The sequence below is a fragment of the Triturus cristatus genome, chromosome 1_2 (assembly GCF_964204655.1).
Source record: "Triturus cristatus chromosome 1_2, aTriCri1.1, whole genome shotgun sequence".
NCBI lineage: Eukaryota > Metazoa > Chordata > Amphibia > Caudata > Salamandridae > Triturus > Triturus cristatus.
In genome coordinates, this window is record NC_140580.1 from 1,058,194,766 (window position 1) to 1,058,216,088 (window position 21,323).

General features: G+C 45.8%; 1 protein-coding gene across 5 annotated transcripts in view; it reads right to left on the reverse strand.

Annotated features, from left to right (window-relative positions):
* The window catches only part of SARDH (sarcosine dehydrogenase), a 613,955-nt gene that overhangs the window by 550,102 nt on the left and 42,530 nt on the right, over positions 1 to 21,323 (reverse strand). For all 5 annotated transcript variants that reach the window (XM_085612553.1, XM_085612590.1, XM_085612570.1 and 2 more), the window contains exon 6: positions 20,484 to 20,584. In XM_085612553.1, coding sequence (XP_085468679.1) covers positions 20,484 to 20,584 — 101 coding nt within the window. The remainder of the gene's footprint in view (positions 1 to 20,483; positions 20,585 to 21,323) is intronic.

Genomic DNA, 21,323 nt, shown 5'->3' on the forward strand with positions numbered 1-21,323 from the left:
CTTCATTACACAGGCCACATCTCTAGCAAGTATTACGAGATATGTTTCTTAGGCCACACCCCTTTGAGACTCCTCCGCCCCAAACTTTTATATCCCACTTAAAGCCCTGCACAGCACCTTCCCAGAATAATTTTTTTTTTTTTTGAAGAGTTTTATATAGCGCTGGTTAGACCCGGAGGTATCAGAGCACTTTACATGAGGATTAGGGAGTTACAAATTACATCAGTTACAGGAGCATAGTAAACATGGGGGGAAAAACAGTGTTACACAGTAAACGTGTGTTGCTAGGGCATAGAATAACAACAACACATAGAAAAAAGAAAATAGTCCCATGAGTTAGACAGAGCATAGCGTAACAAAGACACACAGAATGTAAGGGGGGAAAGAAAAAGGGGTAAGGAATAAGGGTCAGTCATACTAACAAGAAGGAGAGTACTTCCGGGGGACAAAACAGTCAAAGACCAACAGATCGGCTGGGGACAGGCAATCTCAACATACAGTAACTTGGTGACTTTGTTAGTGATGAGAGGAGTGTAGGAGATTTAATGGGAGGGGAGCCGACTTGAGGTAGAGGTCCGACAGTGGACAGACAAAGAGAACTGTGCCCAAAGTCCGGTGGGTAGGTGACGGCCGAGGGGGTGAACCAGAGCCGATCTCCTCTATAGCCGTCTAGGCAGGTCCACGGAGCATCTGCCATGTTGCTCGGTCTCCGCGGTCAAGATGATAATCACGGTTCCTCTGAAGATTTCGAGTTCAAAACGCAGGAGTTGGAGAGACGAGGACCTCATTAAAACTAACCCCAGGTGTGTCTAAGGGTCCAAGGTGGGGGTAGATTCCAGGGGATTAGAGCCAACAGACAATCCCGGCCGGAGCTCATTTTATGTTGGCCATCTTGCCTTGCGAATGGAATGATTGCCTTGCCTGGGAAGGATTGCCCCTGTGTCTCTGTATGCCCGGACCCTCTTCACAAACTCCCACGTCCTTTCAGGGAGCCCCGCTAGTGTCCCTCTTGCCCTTTGGTCTCCCTCTAGTCTATATTTGCAATATATAAGCAATGTACTCGACAATGTGTGTGCATACAGCCTCTGCACAGCTAACAAAAAGTAATAAAACTATCAATGCTTTACCCAGATAACATGATAGGTCATCTCTGACCTTTGGGAAGTCTGCAAAGCAGGATTATGGTACAGTGTCTATCCTCTCCACAGCATTCTTGCGATGTTTACTAACTTTAGCTTTCAAATAATTCTTTCTTAGTTTTCTCACATCATACATCATCACCCCCCTTTTCACTTATGCAATCCACCCCCCCCCCCAAATAAATGAATTACTTGTTCCTCACTGATGCAGCAAAGCTGATCAGGGGGATGCTGTCATCAGAACCATAAATGCTAGAGGCGAATCAGCTCACAAGGACCTCCTAACCAGCACAGTACATGTGACCGGAAATGAAAAGGCTTCATGGTAGCGTGTTTCCTCTCGATCATCAGAGCTGTTCACTATTACACACTCTTGTGCTCGCAGAGCTGGCACTCAAAGTGAAACGTTATTGGAAAAGAAGACCGGCACGTGTACAATCATCAATGACCGCTCAAAGAAGGACAGAAAATTACAACCAATGAGAGCCAGGCATTCACAGGGGGCTGGAGCTTGGCTGCTTACATCGCAGTCCTGTATCCTGTTTCACCGCTTTCACCAGAGCATGTCACACTATCTCTGTGAATGCTAAAGGGAGTAAAATCTAGAAACGGCATTCTGTCAGCAAACTCGTCTGTCTAGAATGGTTCATCTCTGGCAGTGCAGTGAGAGGAGGCATGTTATATGTGTTGCTCTAACCCAGGGGTCTTCAAACTGAGGGACGGGCTCCCCTATGGGGGCTTCTAATGGTCCCAGGGATAGGGTGCGGGGGGTGCCAGGCTCTTGCCAAAAAAAGCATTCGTTTTGTTTTCAGTGGAAAAAAATGAGTGACAGTAAACCGCTCTGTAATGGGCCATTACTAACATCTTTTGTCACTTATATCCTGGCTGGAAGGTGGTGTCAAAAGGGAAGGACTCCGAATATTCCTCATACCCCCACCTCCATGTCTGATAATCACACTGTGGGTACTTGTGCACATTAGTAAGGCCTGCCTGACCAGAATAGTATGTTTGGTAATCATGTATTTTATTATGGTTTTAAAAGGTAACAGAACTTACCTGCAATGTTTAAATAAATCTAGACATATTTAAACAACGCTAGTTTAATAGAATAATTGTGCATTTTTTTTGGTGGGGCTCCAAAGGTTTCTTTTTTCCACCCGGGGGGGCAGCATTACACGTTTGAAAACCACTGCTCTAACCGGAGACACGCGCACTTGCCACAAGTGTATAATCTCCATGATTCCTCCCACCACTAAAAACAGCTGACAAAGCCATTAGGTCTGGCTTTTTGTGAGTTTGGAAGTAGAAGGGTGACTGTGCATTTCCCACAGTTGGGATAGAATAAAAATGTCATAATTAACCAACATCCTGGGCTAAAACAATGCAGACCCTGGGGTTAGTGTCCCTTCCCAAACATTAGCAGAGTTAAGGTTTACCGTCAAAGAATATTAGGAAAAGTAGATTAATTTTGCATTAGAAGTGGTGAACGTACAGAGCACTACATAGCACATATTTTAATAAGGGCAGTATTTTGATTAAATCTTTAAGAAAGACTATGTACGCAAATCTTTATCTGCTGCAAATCGTACAATTTATTCTTGAGAATAGAGTAAAACAAATGAATATGCAAGGGCCATCAGTGAACAGCGCTGTGTGTTGAGAGCTACGATTATCCAAACAGCAAGCACCACAAACCAGCAAATAACATTATTATGAAAGCAAAGTAAATACACTAAAAAGCACAGTCTCAAGTCTAACATAAAAAAACTATTGACACCCACCAGAAACACCTAAAGGAAACACGAATGGGACAATGCAACCATCAACAAAATGATACGGCCTTGCTGGAGAACCCACCGTACAATGGTCAACCATGAAAAACATTAAAATTAATGTCGGAAGGGGCTGATGCAAATCTCATTCTCTTTTTGTATTGCAGTTTTTCAAAGATTTGAAAAAGTTCCAGATAACTACAGCAGTCTGTAACCAGACCAGATGAAAAATAAAAAAGTACTGGATGGGTTGCTTGAATCAGTCTTAGCCATTTGTAATTGCTCGGAGACGCCCTCCAGTCCATCTTTTGTGCGTGTTATGCCAGTCTAGAACGGAACAATTCTTTTACAAATCAGACGGGGAGCTGCTCCAACAGGAGCAGTGCAGCAATGACTGCCAGGCCAGGTCCCCTCTAGACGGAAACAAAAGCAACACCAGACTGGTCTAAGCCTACACGGGCTGCATCGGTGAGGCACAGCGTAAATCCGATGGCGCTGTGACCACAGAGCCCACCTTGGAGCATACAGCCACCTCCACCCTCAGTGACACTATTCATCAAGACATTCCCTTCAATCAAAATATTCTCTGATCAAAGTCTATCCAATACTCCTTTCTGCACCAACCTCTCTCCTGGTAAACCACTGGGGCTTCCTCACATCTACTTCAATGGCATATCCCTTCCTGCAGCCACTGACCCACAGCGGACCATTCCAGTGTCCATATGACTGAACGTCCCTCCTCTGGCCCAGTGGCCCATCACCAAGCCTCGATATCCAAACAGAAATTCTATTTTTTTATGTTCTATACAATTTGTATTGTTATGTAATTAGAAAACACATACAAATAGACCAATATTGTAGAGGCTCTGTGATACAAACAGAAGCTGAACAGCCCAAAAACAGAAACAAGCATTTACAATGCAATGGTCTCGGCATTGTTAAAGTTAGAGCTATTGGCATTGCTCATGACATTATTTTTGTTTATGTTTCTGTTTTTAAAACATTTAAAGAAACGTCATTGTTATTTACAATGTCAATCCCATTCAGCTGACTAGATGCCAACGCGTCACCCTGTTCCGCACAATGATGTGTATGAAACCGGCCGTTGGTGCTGCTATATCTCAATATCCCAACATGCTTCCTGTTGTCAGATATCCTTGCCTGCTTCCCATTCCTCATCACTTTTGTCACCGAATATGGGGGGGCGGGGTCACTTGACAGACATGACTAAGAGACATGGCCTCACCAGCAATTGTATGTAGGACCCAGCAACGCAATCCTTGAGCCAATGAAGACTGCTGGATGGAACCAGCGTGCTCAAATGCCGAGACGTGTTCATGAGGCAACGAGCCGGTGCTGTACAAGATATATGAATAAACAGGTCCGTTTTTTACCATAAATGACTGTAAAATGAGAGCCACTCTCTCCAGAAAAAGCAGGCCAAGGTGACATTTTGGTAATGCAGGGTGATCCTGCATATTTTTGGGCATTTCACATTATGCTTGTTGCGTAAAAATCCCGAATGTATGCCATTATGTCATGTTGCATAATTTCAAGTCTGTTCTGTTAAAAATCCTAGTGTGACAGCGCGAGCGTAACATGAACGAACAAAACACGAGCTGCTGCTGTTTGCGCCACTTATGGATTTGGCACTGTTTTCTGTGCGCGAAATGCATTCACAATGGACAAGAGGGCGCATTTAAAGCACTAAATGCGAGATTTCCATTTTGCATAATTTTTCTAAAATTTTGTGCGATTAAGCAGTCTAAATTGTGTGAATTTTGCACACCCCTTCCTGATCACACAAGTGCCCTCCGACACTGCTTCTTTCTTATTATCCCCCTTTCGCCTGTCTCCTTTCATCTGTTGTCTCATATAATCGCACTGCCCTCAAGATGCCCCCTCCATCAGGCTTCTACAACTCATATACCCTCAGGGCACCCGATGCCTCTCCTTACCTCTGGTAAACCCCTCGCCCACGTTTCCTGGACCAGCCAACACTTGACCCCTGGCCTGCTTAATAATCGTTGACAAGCGGCCTTGAATCATGTGAAACCTTCAGTCACTGTAAGATTTGTAATCAAGGACAGACTGCATTCTGGGACTTGTAGTTGAGCCTTTACTGTTACAACTTTGTGAGTAAATAGTCATGGTTGCAATACTGAACGACAGTGTGGCCCAACGCCAGAGATGCCTACGCTGCGGACTTTGGAATTGGGGAACCAGGATCGAGTCTCAGTGTACGTGCAACATCCTGTGATTGCGGCCAAATCCCTTTTTCTCCCATGCCTACAAAAATGAATATGTGCGTAACTGGTGCTCGTGTAAAGCGCTCCAATACCTTTGCCTCAAGTTCACGCTATATAAAAACTGCAACAACAAAAAATATGCTGCAGGCTACAAAGTCATAACTATCTAATTCTGAAGGTGTAAGCAGGGCATGGGACCCCTCGAGAGCGATAGGGAGCAGGTGCCCCAGTCCCCTCCCCAGGTCGTTGTAACCCCCAACCATGTTTGTCACCTTCTCCCCCCGACTGCAGGCCGCCACCCCTCACCTGCTCTCCATCCCATACAAGATCCTCTTCACCTCCTGCAGCTCCCGCTCAGGAAGGTGCTTCTCCAGGGGCCGTTCCACCGACTCCAGCTCTGCAGCCATGCTGAGGCACTCAGGGGGCTCAGTAGCCCCACAGCCAAGAGTGTGTGTCGAGGGCAGGGGGCGGAGCCACAGGAGGGAAACGGAGAACCCCTGGGGGGTCACTCGGGGAGAGGCGGGCACGGGGAAGAGAGGGGTGACAACACGAGAGCTGAAGAGGGAGAGAGAGACGGGGACACGGGTCAGAAAGCCTCGCGCTGAAAGTAAAAAAAAATGTCAACACTATTATCCGTATGCTGCGCATTTTTTCGCTGATAATATAAGAAACAATGATAGCAGTCTGTAACCGGACCTCAAAAAAACTATTCATGGCGTCCAAGTATCCCATGTCCATTCGCTGAGCTGCTCTGTCGTACTTTAATCTTTGTTACCGCGTAGGGAACAGGGCCCTACCCCTGTCTATCTTGGTATTAGCAAACCGCAAATGGTAAATGCGGCATGTACGAGTGCTTTATATATCGTTCTAGCTATGAATGCACTGTGTACACGTTATTCTGCTTCACTACGCGGGTTCCATTTTGAAAGCAGTGGCCATCTTGTCATTGCCCTCACATAGGCTATAATGGAGTAAATACGGGCCTCACAGTACATGGGCTTCTCCTCTGACTTCTCTGTGACCTGGGCAGCTGGCTCTGCTGCCCCAGGTCAAACCGGTCTCACGAGCTCCCCTTCCTCCGTCCACCTGTGATTAGCATCAGGGCTTGACCCATCATAAAACCCTTTCATTCTACACAATCCTCCGGCTAATCTCTTTCACACCTGCTTGTTCCTGCTTTATGACTTGTTTCCCAAAACAGGAGATGCTCATGTTTATTGGGGGTCTATTGACATCCGATGTGGGATTTGAACCTTACTGTGTAAATCATTGTGGGCTGGCCGAACTGGAATGTGGGATGGTCATCATGACTCTGCTTTTTCGTTTGTAATGTACACTTGTAATGGCCATATCATAAACCTAGGAATGTATGCTTGAGGCAAGAAAAAGGGTATTTAAGATGAAGTCCATTCCTATGATTTTCAGCAGTCTCCTGAGAACATACACGCTGTTGTACTTCTAGGATACCTGTAATTGGTCTGCAGCCAATAAATGAATCTTTGACTTCACCCAGAAGACTCTGTGTTTCTGTAGGTCTGGAACAGGGTGAACCCAGAAGTCATAGGGTGTGTGCCCCTGCACCGCTGGGTCTAAAATACCCAGTACTTCAGTTTGGCGCCCAACTCGGGACGATTTCAGCGGTACCAGTCCAAGCCAGAGGTTCGTGAGGAGCTTCGTGTGGAAATTCCGGAGGAAGGCCGCCACTTCGACCCCTGCATGTCGACGTGGTCCGAAAGTCTTTTCTGCGAGGTTCTCCGCGTCCCAACGGCTACGAAGGACTGCTGCCCTGATTAATCGACCTGTTTTGGACCCTTGACGAGTTTGAGAGAGCGAAACAATTGAGAGAGTCTTCTGGTGATGCCATCGATCAGCAATATTCAGTTAAGTATAAGTGGAGCGTCTCCCATTTGTTTTGGTATCCTTCGGGATCGTTTGAATTGGTAATTTGGAGTTTGCAAACGCCAAAGCCAGAGGACTCGTGTATTCACGAGACTATCGTAATCGATAATCCTTTGACGTTTGGATCTAGACTAGTGAGCGAAGATGCCTGGTTCTGGAATATTTGGTAGATTATTCTGTTTGGGTTGTGGAAAAGATTTCCAGCTAGAGGAATCATGTCCGGTTCCTCCGGTTGGAACTCCAACTTATGAGCTCTATGTAAAACATGGCGTAGGCCCCATTGCATATAACGAAGTATGGATCCACTACACTAGGAAAGACGGTGTTTTAAAATGGCCCCAAAATGGTAGTTTCGATACCGATATTTTAGATAATTTGGAAATTAAATTGTTTAAGAAGAAAGCCCGGCCGGCGATGTTTGACTCTTTCCGCTTATGGCGAAAGGAAGCCAAACAAAAGGAAATTAAGTTAGCAAAAAAAAATAAGAGAGGTATGACAGTAATGCAAGCAGCTGTACAATTTAAAGACAATGAGGAGGAACAGATGAATGAGCAATTGCACAGACAGCGTAAGTTAGGGATTGACAAATGTTACCCAGCTTTACCACATTCTAAGCAGAATGAGTTAGAAGAAAAGGAGAAAGATCCCCTGATGTCGCATTTGTTGAGTTCGCCACCCCCGTATGCTCAAAATGCCATGGCACCTCCCCAGCTTGTGAATATGCCCCCTCCAGTCAATATACTGCAAGCCTTGCCGCTACCGCCAGTTGCTTTGCAGCCGGCTCCTATCCCTATAGCGCAGCCCTCTCAAGGGCCGCCAGCTGTGTCCCCGACTGCCCCCGCGCTTCCTGCGACTTTGCCTAATTCAGCAGCTGCCTCCCCTGACATTCTTCCTTGCACCACTCCAGTACCTGTTTCTACATCCTCTTTTCTTCCCTCTGTTTTTCCCCCTGTTTCCGCCTCAACTTCTCCTTCAGCGCGACAGCGTTTAGCTAATGTGGTTACTACATTAATGTCGCCTCTCTTTGAGTCATCTGGTGCGACTCCTGGTTTACAGCGTAAGCAATTGCGTAGTCAATTGCCTAACCCTGATGAGAAAAAAGTAATAGACAGCATGGCGCGTAGATGGATTGTTTTCCCTTCATTGTATGATGTGGAATCAGTGGTCAACGTTTTCCATCAGTGGGATGCCCCAAAACAGAGATATGTGTTCGAGAAAATGTGCGAAATTCTCTGTGAAGAATTGGAAGATAGTGGTAAAAATCCGAGCCCGCAGGAATTGTGTAGAGTGAGGTTTGATTTTGGAACTGGTATAATTGTGGACCGCGAAGTAGATAAAGCAGTTGCGGTTGTATTGTCCTTCAGGAATGATGATTGTCAACAGTCATTGTTTGAACAAGATGTCCTTGTGGGGAAAAAGGTAAAAGCGCGACAATACCCCATGAGAGAAGTTCCCCCGGTATGGAAGGAAGCAGTTGCAGCTGGTGCCGGTATCGCCGCTGTGCCAGCGCATTTCCAGCGTGTTTGGGTGCATGTTCCATGGAAGCGCTCTGAGGTGTTAGCACTTAAGCAGTCCTTACCTGATCCCCGTAAAAACCCAGCAGGTTATTATAAAGAGTTGTCACAGACGGCAGGGTCATGCGTTATGAATCTGGCCGACATAGACATGTTGTTTGGTAATGTTGTTCCACAGCCTCTATGGGGGTCAATTCGTAATGTAGATCACGATGCAGAACTAGGGGATACATGGGCTAACATTATTGCTGCTGATGCTAGACAAACTGGTGGCGCGAAACCAGAACCTTTAGTAGCTGAACTGCCTGGTAGAATCATCACGTATATGAAGACAATAATGCCTGCGATGCGTGTAAATTGGGACAAGCTATCTGCATGTAAGCAGAAGAAAGATGAGACAGTGTCAGACTTCTTTACTAGGTTTGAAGAAACGTTTATTGATCACAGTGGGCAAGATATGAGTACTGAGGGTGGCCAACGGTTGTTTGTGGATAAGTTTGTGCAGAATCTACTCCCTGACCTGTGTAAAAAGTTAAAAGATTCAGAAAGTTCTTGGGCTGTTTCTTCTTCAGCGCAAATACTGGCTACTGCACAGTATTATGAAAATAGAGATAAAGACGAGAAAGATAGAACAGAAAAGAAAACGAAGGAATTAAAGACAAAGGTCCTTTTACAGCAGGCCTATCCGCCACGTGGAGGTCAGAATAATTATAGGCAACCCCAAGGTGTCTATCACCAACCCCAACAGTTTCAGAACAATCAGCAAATGAACGGGTATTATCAACCACGTGTCCCTGTAGGTCCCAACCAATGTTCATACTGCAAAGAGGAAGGTCATTATAAATATAGTTGCCCTAAATTAATGCAGCGGAACGGTAATGTGTATGGCGCAAGAGGTAGGGGTGGTCAGCAAGCTCCTAGAGGCAGAGGGCGTGGAAATGCTCCCCAGAACGCGCGTCCTCTGCCGCCTCAAAATACCATCAATAGCTTTGATCAGCAAGCTAACGCGACTAGTAATACGGCCCAGTATTATAATAATGATTATTATGCAGAGGACGGTGATGCAGAAAGTAATGATTACTAGGACAGCCATAGACAGAGAGAGGGAGTTGTTTCAGTGCCAGTGGATCAGAGTGGACCGTATGTTGAGGTAACTACAGCAAATGTAACAGAGCCTTTTCTGCTAGACACTGGTGCTGCAAAGAGTTCAATCATGCATTCAAAACTCCCTGGCGCACCTTTGTCTGGCGATATAAATGTTTCAGTAGGTTTTTCTGGCGCCCCAGTTAGGAACCCGATTTCTAGTCCCATGTCACTTTCTGTTGGACCTTGCGAGCTGAAAGCACCCCTGATCCTAACAACAGGTTGTGGTGAGAATTTGCTGGGATTAGATTTGTTGAAAAGATTGCACGCTACACTGTATTGTTCTCCTTCAGGAGTACAACTTACATTAGGTAGGAAAGTGATTTCCCCAATGTATTTGTCTAAAAATACAATGCCACCTGAATTATCATCCCTTCCGGATGCCCTTTGGGCTACTGGTCCCAATGATGTGGGCCTCTTGGAGATACCGCCATACGTGGTGACTTTAAAGGCTAATGTCAGACTGCCGCGTATTCCCCAGTACAAAATCTCTAATGAAGGCCAGAAAGCATTGTTAGACATTGTCAGCGACTTGATTAATAAGGGTGTAATTGAGGAGACAAGAGGCAACGTTTGCAATAGTCCGATTTTACCTGTCTTAAAACGAACGGACCCTTCACAGCCACCTGTTTACAGATTTGTGATCGATCTTAGAGAGGTTAATAAGATTGTTGTGCCACAGTTTCCGGTTGTCCCTGATATAACTGCCTTGTTAACAATGATTCCAGCCTCTGCTGCATGGTTTTCAGTGATTGATTTAAAGAATGCTTTCTTTAGTATCCCAATTGCAGAAGAGAGCAGAGATATTTTTGGCTTTAGTCTGGGAGGCCGAAGCTTCCGCTTCAAACGCGCTCCCCAGGGCTACTGTGAGAGTCCATCCATATACTGTCAAGCTTTGAAAGCACAGCTTGATGCACTTGTTTTACCTAGTGGCGCTATCCTGATTCAGTACGTGGATGATTTACTAATTGCCGCGGATACTGAGAAGATCTGTAAAGAAGCCACATTGTCACTGTTGCGCCATTTATCCGCTTTCCATCACAAGGTGTCTCTCTCTAAGCTGCAATATTGTCGACAAGAAGTGACCTACTTAGGTCATCTCTTATCGAAGGAGGGAAGGAAACTGACCCCAGAAAGAATTCAAGCCATTGCACAGTTGAGTGTGCCAAGAACACAGAGAGAAGTACGTGCTTTCTTGGGCATCACTTCATACTGTAGGCATTGGATACCAAGTTTTTCCTTGCTGGCAAAACCTTTGGTAGCCTTAACATGCAAAGACACACCGAATCCTATCCCATGGTCTGAAGAGTGCCAGAAAAGTTTTGTGGAATTGCGCAATGCATTATGTTCAGCACCTGTGTTGGGCACTCCTGACTACAGCAAACCTTTTACATTGTATGTTCACGAGAAAGATGGATGTGCGTTGTCAGTGTTAACACAGCCTTTTGGCGACAGACCGCGCCCATGCGCATATTTTTCATCAACCTTGGACCCTGTAGCGAGGGCATTGCCAAGCTGTCTGAGAGCGACAGCTGCTGCAGCAATGTCTATCCGACAATCTGCTGGTTTGGTAATGGACAACACATTGATTGTTATGGTTCCACACGCTGTAGACACATTATTAAATAGAACCAAGACACAACACTTGACTAGTGCGCGATTATCAGGTTATGAGCTCACACTGTTAGCAAATCACATACACATAAAGAGATGCAATACGCTGAATCCAGCTACATTGTTGCCAATTCCAGCAGACTCAGATGAGATTGAGCAACATGACTGTCTGTTCAGAACAGAAGAAGAGACGAAAGGGAGAGTAGATCTAAAAGATACTCCCCTGACTGAGTGTGATGGTACTTTATGGGTGGATGGTTCATGTTTCAAACTCCCTAATGGTGACACGACTGCTGCATATGCTATCACGACTTTACACACGGTCGTGGAAACTGCACGAGTGCCACATAATTCGGCCCAAGCAGCAGAATTAATCGCCCTCACGAGAGCATGTGTGTTATCTGAAGGAATGAGAGTAAATATATACACAGATAGCCAGTACGCCTTTGGCGTGGCTCATAATTTTGGGCGTTTGTGGAAAGAGCGTGGGTTCCTGACTTCGCATGGAGCTAAAATTCAGAATGGCAAGTTGGTGAATGATCTCCTTGAGTCACTGACCCTACCGTTGCAAGTTGCGATCATGAAATGCAGTGCGCACAGGAAAGTCACAGATGATGTTGGACGTGGGAATGCGTTTGCTGATGAGACGGCGAAAGAAACAGCACAGAATGTGAAGACTAGAATGTATGTTGCAGGCCCCGCAAGATGGGTTGACGATGTTGGGCTGTGTGAGAACACAATAGAGAGCGTGAAGTCGCTTCAAGCTGAAGCCACAGAGAAAGAGTTAAGCAAGTGGAGAGAAAGTATGGGTAAGTTGGATGAGAATGGTTGTTGGATTGATCTGATAGAACATAAGCGATGGTTATTGCCTGATGCATATGTGCTTCCAGTGGTTACTATGGCACATGGAATGGCACATATCAGTACGAAAGGTATATGCAAGTTGTTGGCTCCAGTATGGCAGAATGCTGGGATTCCCAAGTGTGCAGAGAATGTGGTCAAGAATTGCATGGTATGCTTGAAGTACAACCCTGGTAGGGGAACCCCAACTCCAGCTGGTCACTTTGCACCCCCATCATGTCCATTCGAAGTTTTGCAGCTGGACTTTATTCACATGGAAAGATGCAACAACCTGAAATATGTACTGGTGGTTGTTTGTGCTTTCTCAAAATGGATAGAGGCTTATCCTCTGAAAGATAACACTGCCCTATCCACAGCCAAAGCCCTTGTGAAGGAATTTTTCCCTAGGTTTGGGATGCCAAGAATGGTGTGGTGTGATAATGGAAGTGAGTTTGTGGGTAAAGTGATGAAGAATGTATGTGAAGGGCTAGGGATAAAGCAGAAGTTCCATGCTGCAAATCACCCCCAATCAGCTGGACTAGTAGAACGCTACAATGGAGCCTTAAAGCTCAAGCTGGCCAAAATTCAGGCGAGCACCGGTCTTAAATGGCCTGACGCTCTGCCTTTAGCACTCCTGTCCACCAGAATGACCATACACTCACGAGTGGGACTTAGCCCTTACGAGGTCGTTTTTGGCCGTCCGGCCAACGTATGGGGTGTACCGAGGCCTACGAAGTTTAGTGAGATTGAGCATCCAGTACTACTCGATTACCTGTATGATTTGACTGTTAAACTGCGTGTTTTGCACCAACAGGTACATGATACTCTTCCCCAAGCTTCTGAACCTCCTGGACACCCTATCAACCCTGGCTCGTGGGTCCTGATCCGAAATTTCCAGCGTAAGAGCAACGACGAGCCTCGCTGGATCGGCCCTCACCTTGTACTTCTGTCGACAAGGTCAGCGGTGCGAGTAAAAGGGAAGAAGCACTGGATCCATGGTACCCACTGCAAAGTAGGCCCCTTGCCTCTGCCATATGACCAGTGGGTCAAGGAGGGTATCGCCGACTTTGAGGCAGACACTGTACCGCGTTTTGTACCATTCAGTGACGCACGCATAAGAGGCACAGTTTCAGACCAAGAGAGTGACAATATTCTGCAGGAAGCTGTGCCACCATCAAATCGACTGGACACCACTGAGCCTGAACTTTTGTTTCAAGACCAAACAGCACCTGGCCGTCTCCGCTATAATTTGAGACCAAGGCCCATGGACGAATAAAGATTTCCTTACTATTTCCTTTTTGACATTTTTGCTCTCCCATCTGAAGGACTTTCTTGATTTTTGTTTTTCGAACCACCATCCGGGTTCTGCCGCAGGGTCGCGGTGCTAAGACTTTGGGGTACAGGCCGAAGACGTTAGGTCAACGGTTCTGGTTGGTCTAGGGCATTTCCCTGGACTGACAGGCGTGCCCCTTAGCAGAAGACACTCATCCGCCGCGAGCGGCCCGAGTAGAGGATGGAGTTTTTTAAGATGGAGAGACCGATTGAGGAAATGAACTTTAACGCAAGGATGTGTAGAATTGTAAAAAGTAAATGTTTTGTATTTTTGTGCCTTTTTACACTGTGTAGCATAATGATGTTCATCGTAGGATTTGTGTTTTTCTCCGCTCAAAAGCCCATTACACCCACTGAACAGCCTATACCTCTTTCTACCGCCTCCTCTCACTCCTTTCACCCTTTGCCTGAACACGAACAGACCAGACGATCGGAGTTCGTAAATAACTCGTTTATCCAGCTCTTGCACCAGCACCAACTAGTAATGAATACGACCAATTGCTGGGTGTGTGGGTTAATGCCACATACCATTAACAAGGGTATTCCCTACCTGGTGCTGCCGTATAGTTACAATGGATCGTCATGGGCATTCCAGACCATGTTTCTCTATGCTCTAGGTACATACTCCCCTCGCCAACCGCGTTCCATCAGACCTATCACCAATAATAAGGCTTTGATAAAAGGAGTTGCCGATATGAGTAGGGATATTGATGCATACTCATCCATTCCCAAAGAAGAGTTGAGACCTTATGTAGGATGGAACGCGACGGGGTATAGTATTAGTCTGGGTGAAAGACAGCGAAAAATCTCATCTCCAATCTGGGTCGTACCCCACATGGGTCGGTTCTGCTTACAGGGTAATGGTCAGAATCCTAGAGCTCAACTGGGAAGAAGTGACTGTACTGAAACGTACACTTTCCCGTCACAGTTTTCCCCTGCGTTTTTGGCTGCCAAGGGCACATATTTCATCTGTAATGATCGAGCATATACATGGTTGCCCCCTGATTTCTCGGGCACATGTTATATTGCAAACCTGCTACCGCCTACATTTACTGCCGCCTCCGACTATCACAAGACCAGAGTTGTGAGAGGCGTGATTAGTAAGGAGGACACTGCGGGTCAGGAAGCGGGAGACTTCTTCTTGGGTTTCCTGCCGTTTTGGCGACCTATGGTCAATAGTAGGAACCTGAGACAGCGGACTCGTGTGGTTGAATCCACTGTCAATGTAACGGCTGGTGCCCTTGGTAATCTGACAGCTGAGCTCCAAGCGGATCGCCTTATGACTTTACAGAACCGCATGGTTCTAGACGTTATTCTTGCAGACCGCGGTGGGGTATGCAAGGTCATCCAATCCAGTTGCTGCATTTTCATACCAGATAATGCTCCAACAGTGTATCAAGCCATCTCCAAACTCCATAAAATATCTGAATCCATACACGTGGATAAAGGAGATTGGTCACTGGTGGGGTGGTTCTGGGAATTGATATCCGCCTGGGGTTGGAAAGTTCTGATGGTCATTGGAATGATCTTAGCCATTCTTTTCCTGTTCTGTCTGTGCATACAGTGTGCTCCTGCGATATGTGGTGTCTGTGCTACCTTATGTATAAGGAAACCTGTATCGAGGGACGAGCTAAGTAATAGGATGATGCTACAGCAACATCTCCATGACTTCGTGAACATTGACCTAGACTCGGATTAAGATGAGTATAGTGATTGCCTATGTAAGGGCAAAAGGAGGGTCTGTCGTACTTTAATCTTTGTTACCGCGTAGGGAACAGGGCCCTACCCCTGTCTATCTTGGTATTAGCAAACCGCAAATGGTAAATGCGGCATGTACGAGTGCTTTATATATCGTTCTAGCTATGAATGCACTGTGTACACGTTATTCTGCTTCACTACGCGGGTTCCATTTTGGAAGCAGTGGCCATCTTGTCATTGCCCTCACATAGGCTATAATGGAGTAAATACGGGCCTCACAGTACATGGGCTTCTCCTCTGACTTCTCTGTGACCTGGGCAGCTGGCTCTGCTGCCCCAGGTCAAACCGGTCTCACGAGCTCCCCTTCCTCCGTCCACCTGTGATTAGCATCAGGGCTTGACCCATCATAAAACCCTTTCATTCTACACAATCCTCCGGCTAATCTCTTTCACACCTGCTTGTTCCTGCTTTATGACTTGTTTCCCAAAACAGGAGATGCTCATGTTTATTGGGGGGTCTATTGACATCCGATGTGGGATCTGAACCTTACTGTGTAAATCATTGTGGGCTGGCCGAACTGGAATGTGGGATGGTCATCATGACTCTGCTTTTTCGTTTGTAATGTATACTTGTAATGGCCATATCATAAACCTAGGAATGTATGCTTGAGGCAAGAAAAAGGGTATTTAAGATGAAGTCCATTCCTATGATTTTCAGCAGTCTCCTGAGAACATACACGCTGTTGTACTTCTAGGATACCTGTAATTGGTCTGCAGCCAATAAATGAATCTTTGACTTCACCCAGAAGACTCTGTGTTTCTGTAGGTCTGGAACAGGGTGAACCCAGAAGTCATAGGGTGTGTGCCCCTGCACCGCTGGGTCTAAAATACCCAGTACTTCAGCTCCAGCGCTGGATTATTTCTCAGAATTTTAGAACTTGTAGTTCTGGTCTTATAATTAAATAAAGTGCAAAAGTGCCAGAAGTGGAATAAAAAATAAATTAAAAAAAGAGGACTGGAGCTGCTATTCATGTATGAGCATGGAAAACAGCTGGGCTGCTTGTTATTGCCACTTTTGATGTGGACCAGGCTGACTAGTCATTTCCTAAAATCGGAGCAGAATCCCATATCACCTAATATATTTCATGCAAAGACATTACTATGCTATTTACCACCTTGGGAAACTATAGTTCGTACCTCTTTTAAGTGAAATTTGGTTCTCCTGTAACCCGGTTGCAATATGGCCAGAACAATAACACTCGTTCAGCAAGAAAAGCAGATCTGTCAAAATCTACTACTTCGGTCTGTTCGCACGTTTCCGGTGCATCAGCATAACATTCCCATAACTGGATAAAACAAAACATGGCAGAACCCCTAAAAACATACCTTTTTAGTAATCAAACGAAACAGAATAATAACGCACAAAGCTAAATTCAGGAAGTGAAGAAAAGAGGAATACGAATCGGCGCACAGAGTGCACGAGCAGCGACTCCTTCTGCCTTGCCGGGACAGATCTCATGTAGGGACCTCGCCCGGACATGTTCACTTCTCTGGATCGGATCTGTGTGTACACTGACACTCGTCATTTGCTCCTCCCACATAGGGCGGAGCTTACCCCAGGCCGCTGCCGCCACATTTCAAACATTGATCAGTGACTGTGGGACAAGACAACACAACAGGTACAGTGTGTATACTAACCCCCCCCCAATCCCCCCCCACCGCAACCCCTCCCTGCATTTATATAACATTTGTTCTCCCTCTCTCCGTTCTTGATTTTAGCTCTCCGGCCCCTGGGGGGGTAACAGTGGTTGAGGGACCCGGCTGTACGCTTAACGGGGAGAAGATCCGGGCGAGGGTGCGGAAGGGACAGGCTGTGCGAGATGTGCCCGATTTTCTTCTCATTCAGGAACATCGTTCAAACCGAGGGAGCCGAGAGCAGGGGGAGAGGACAAGCACACCACTGTCTTTCTCCGAGGTGAAGCAGAAATGCCTCGGAGAAAGGCAGTGGCGTTTTCGGATTCGGGGGCGTGTTTTTCTTTTTCTCTCCTCTTGCCATTGGCTGGAGGAGAAAATGAGAAAAGTAGCAAAAAACACGCCCCCGAATCCGAAAAGGACAGGGCCTGTTCGGAGAGACAAACCTCTTCTCCAATGGCTGGCCAGCATTCTTCAAGAGGCCAGCCAATGGAGAAGAGGGGAGAAGAGGGGCAGGTTCAAGCCCCTCTTCTCCAAGTCATTAAATCTCAGAGCTAGACTGCGCAAGCGCAGCCTTCGAGCCGAGACCTAAAATGAACCCATAGAAAATCGCAATGAAGAAATACATACATGGGTACATTTGGTAAATAACAACCATTTTCAATTAAAATACAGAAATACAAAAATCATCATGAAAGCTTTGTTGCATAATCACCGGGTGTTTTAGACCACTAAAGTCGCAAGTATCCGAGAGCAGCATGGATTATAAGAGATTATCGTCTTGAGAAACAGCCATTACAACGCAGCTGTTTCCCTGCATGTTCTTACATCACCTGTAATGTAACAACGCGTAGCCATTACTACACATACAATTACATCGCATGCGCTATTACAACACGTGCAATGTAATGGCGATCCACATCGTTGTGGGGAAACTGAGGCTCTTCCGTTTCCTCACAACGACCTGCACCACCCCTCAGACGACCAGGAACCAGGAGAGAAGAACCACGCGGAGAGAGAGGTAAGGGGGATTGGGCCAGGGATGGGGATGACTTTTTTAGGGTTTAGGGTACTGTAGGGGTAGTGTTGTGGTGTTTGTGTAGGGTAGTGGTTTAGGGTAGTGTCGGGGGGTCATGCAGGGTAGTGTTTGAGTGTAGGGACCAGACTGGGGGTAGTGTTTTAGGGTTTAGGGTAGTGTTGTGGTGTTTGTGTAGTGTAAGGTAGTGGTTTAGGGTTGTGTTGGGGGGGTCGTGCAGGGAAGTGTTTGAGTGTAGGGACCAGAGTGGGGGGGAAGGGGGAGGGTTGTGCTGGGGGTAGTGTTTTAGGGTTTAGTGTTGTGGTGTTAGTGTAGGGTAGTGTTTTAGTGTTTAGAGTAGTGTCGGGGTGTCATGCTGGGTAGTGTAAATGTAGGGAGAGGACTGGGGGTCGGGGGAGGGTCATGCAGGGGCACTACATTAGGGTTTAGGGTAGGGCAGGGTAGAGTGAAATTACCTTTCAAACTTTTACCATGAGTATACCTTTACCATGCATGACTTTGCAATGTAATGGCATGGGTGGTAAAGGCATAGTCGTGGTAAAAGTTTGCGAAGTAATGGCATGTCATGGTCATTGACATCGCGTAGCGATACCCACGTTGTAATGGCACGCTTGGTATTGGTATGCGATGTAATGAGACATATTCATCGCCTTAGTTGATAAACATCGACCACTGCCATGCCCCGGTCAGTGAGTCCTCCTCCGATGAGCCCTTTAATCTGCTTGCAGCTCCCACCAACTCCTCTACAATTTTACTCCCACTGCCACACACTGCCGCCGGTTACTTACTGTAGGAGTCCCCTCTAGACAGATGCAAACCCATCCCCATGTAGAAAGAATGCATCATACCTTAGAGTGCAAACAGTTTTTCATAGCCAGGGGCATACATTTAAAAATAATTGTTTTAAAGGGATCATGGAACTATTGCTATTGCATCAGGAGTGACTCATAGCCCCATTTCCAGCATTTCCTACGGCGCTGCATCCCTCTTGACAAGGCTCTGTGGGCAAAGATCAATGCATACTGGCTGCAAGAGCTCCAAACTCCCCCATGCCCCAATACCTGTTGCTGATTCACCCTACTGCATAACTTGCTTGCAGTTGGATCCTATACCAGCAGCAGGATGTTTCACTGTTTATGTATGGGACATCCTGCTGCTAGTAAACATTCAAGCTGCTGGGACCTGCAGGCATTGAAGCTTCAGATCGGCAAAGTTGAACTAAGTCACAAATCTTCAATAATGCAAAGTTTCAAAACTCACCAGATTTTGGAAGCTAATGCTTAATCATCACCCACCTCTATTAATGTTGATCCATGACTCTACTAAATCAATCTAATACCAAGTGTGCATTGCCCCTCTTTCAACTTCAGTCCCACCAATGTACCGCAGTCAACCAGCTCGGTTAATGGCTGCCTCTAGAGGTCCTCCAACACTGTACTTACCAGGAACATCAGCTCTAAAGTGCTCACTACCTGCCCCAGCAACTTGCCTTTCTCAGACACTACACTCATTCCAAATCAATCCTGCACTGAGCTCCAGGCTGGTATGCACACCAAGTTTGTTGTTTCCCTTCAGAGTAGAATTAAGTTTTGCTGTAAGAATTCTGATTCTTGAATACTAGCTTCAGAGATAAACACATCACATGAAAAAGGAGAGGCAAGATGTATGGGAGACCTAGAGAGGATGCCAAACTATTACCTAAAAAATACTTGTTCAGAAATGAGGGGGAGAGCTCAAGCGGACAAAATGACATATTTCCTGCAGTAGTGTAAACAAGATATTCTGGCATAGTGTTTGAATGATGATCATGCAGAGCCTGGTTGTTTCAATGTCCCCAAACACACACATTGTTGGATGAGATTACGGAAAACTCTCAAAAAGTGGGGTGAGAATAAATTGAAATGTGGATTATATGAAATATTCATGAAGCATAATGCTAAGCAATCATCAGAGTTGAACAGGAATGGGACTCTTACAAGAATTTGGATGGGGTTGGATTCAAGAGATTTAATACTTCAAAAAGCTGAATTTGAAATCTAACCAACAGAATGCAACCTTTCATTATTAGACGCTGCTTTTTGAGGGCTTACTTGCCTGCATCTACCAGGACACTAACACTTCCTGTAGAAAAGGCGGTATTAAAAAGTATTTTTAGAAGTACTCAGCAATAGTGTTGCAGAGATATGTGAATTCTTCTTTCAAAATAAGCAGGTCAAGTTTGCGAGTTGATGGACACGGGAGGAGTCATTGCACAATGTCACAGAACCATATACATGACTTCACCATGTTCACTCTCCATTTTAATAATCGCTACTCTTTGTTCCTAACCATATGTACTTTATCACTAGTTGGTTTGAAGGGGTTGTGATCTCTTTTTTCATGTAGTCTCTAAAACAAAATTAACAAAATGCTAAGCTGAACATAACTGGTATATCCAACTGGTTGCATTCATTAGGACTAAACTTTGAACAAGAACACCCCAGCACGTGTCCCTAGCTCTGTTCAGAAGAGACTTGACATAATATGACTTGGAGGGTAAGCAGTGGGCCACCATACCTGAATCCCTTCGATTCGTTCTGTGACCACATACGCATGATGCATCGCCACTAGAGGTACGTTGACCCCAGCCATCTGCCCTAGTGCTCTCGCCCACACACCTGAAACAGAGAAAGAGACCATAGTTTAAAAAACATGCAACTATTACCAGGTAAGTTAGAAAGGGCTGATCTCTTTCTAGCCCGAGTATAATATAGTCACAGTAGGTAGTAGTGGTTTTGTTGACCACACATCTTACGTTAAGTGGAATATATAGTCATGCCAATTCATATGGAACCTTTCTGGCCCATGCGAATACTAATGCCATAACACTGAGAAAGGTGTAGTTCATACAGGCTGCATAATAGCCCCCTTATACTGCTAAACATAACACAATAACCACACCTCAGTGGTCATCAAAACAACATGGAAACACTTCTCACCTAGGATCAAAAACAAAGACAACACCCTCCCAACCACAGACCCTACATTATGTGGCATTCTGCCCATGTACGGAGGTGCTCCAGTGCCCCACATACGGGGTAGTAAGCACTATATAAATGCTGCAACACAAGCAATAGGGCATTGCTTAACTGGCGGGTGAGGCAGAAGTACGCTTTTCAGCAGTTCAGGTCCGCTGTAATTTTGTAGGCAATGGGGTTTTGATGAATCGCCCACGCTGTGAATGAGGTGTCACTCTCATACCAGTGATTGCACCAGACACAGCTTCATCCTCATCCCAGAAGCAAACTAGGGATAATCTTAAACCTGGACTACTCCTGTGCTTTCACTCTCTCCATTTTCCCCCTCTCATTGTTTGTTTGTCCAGTATCGTTGCCACAAAAATCATTTTAGTAAGCT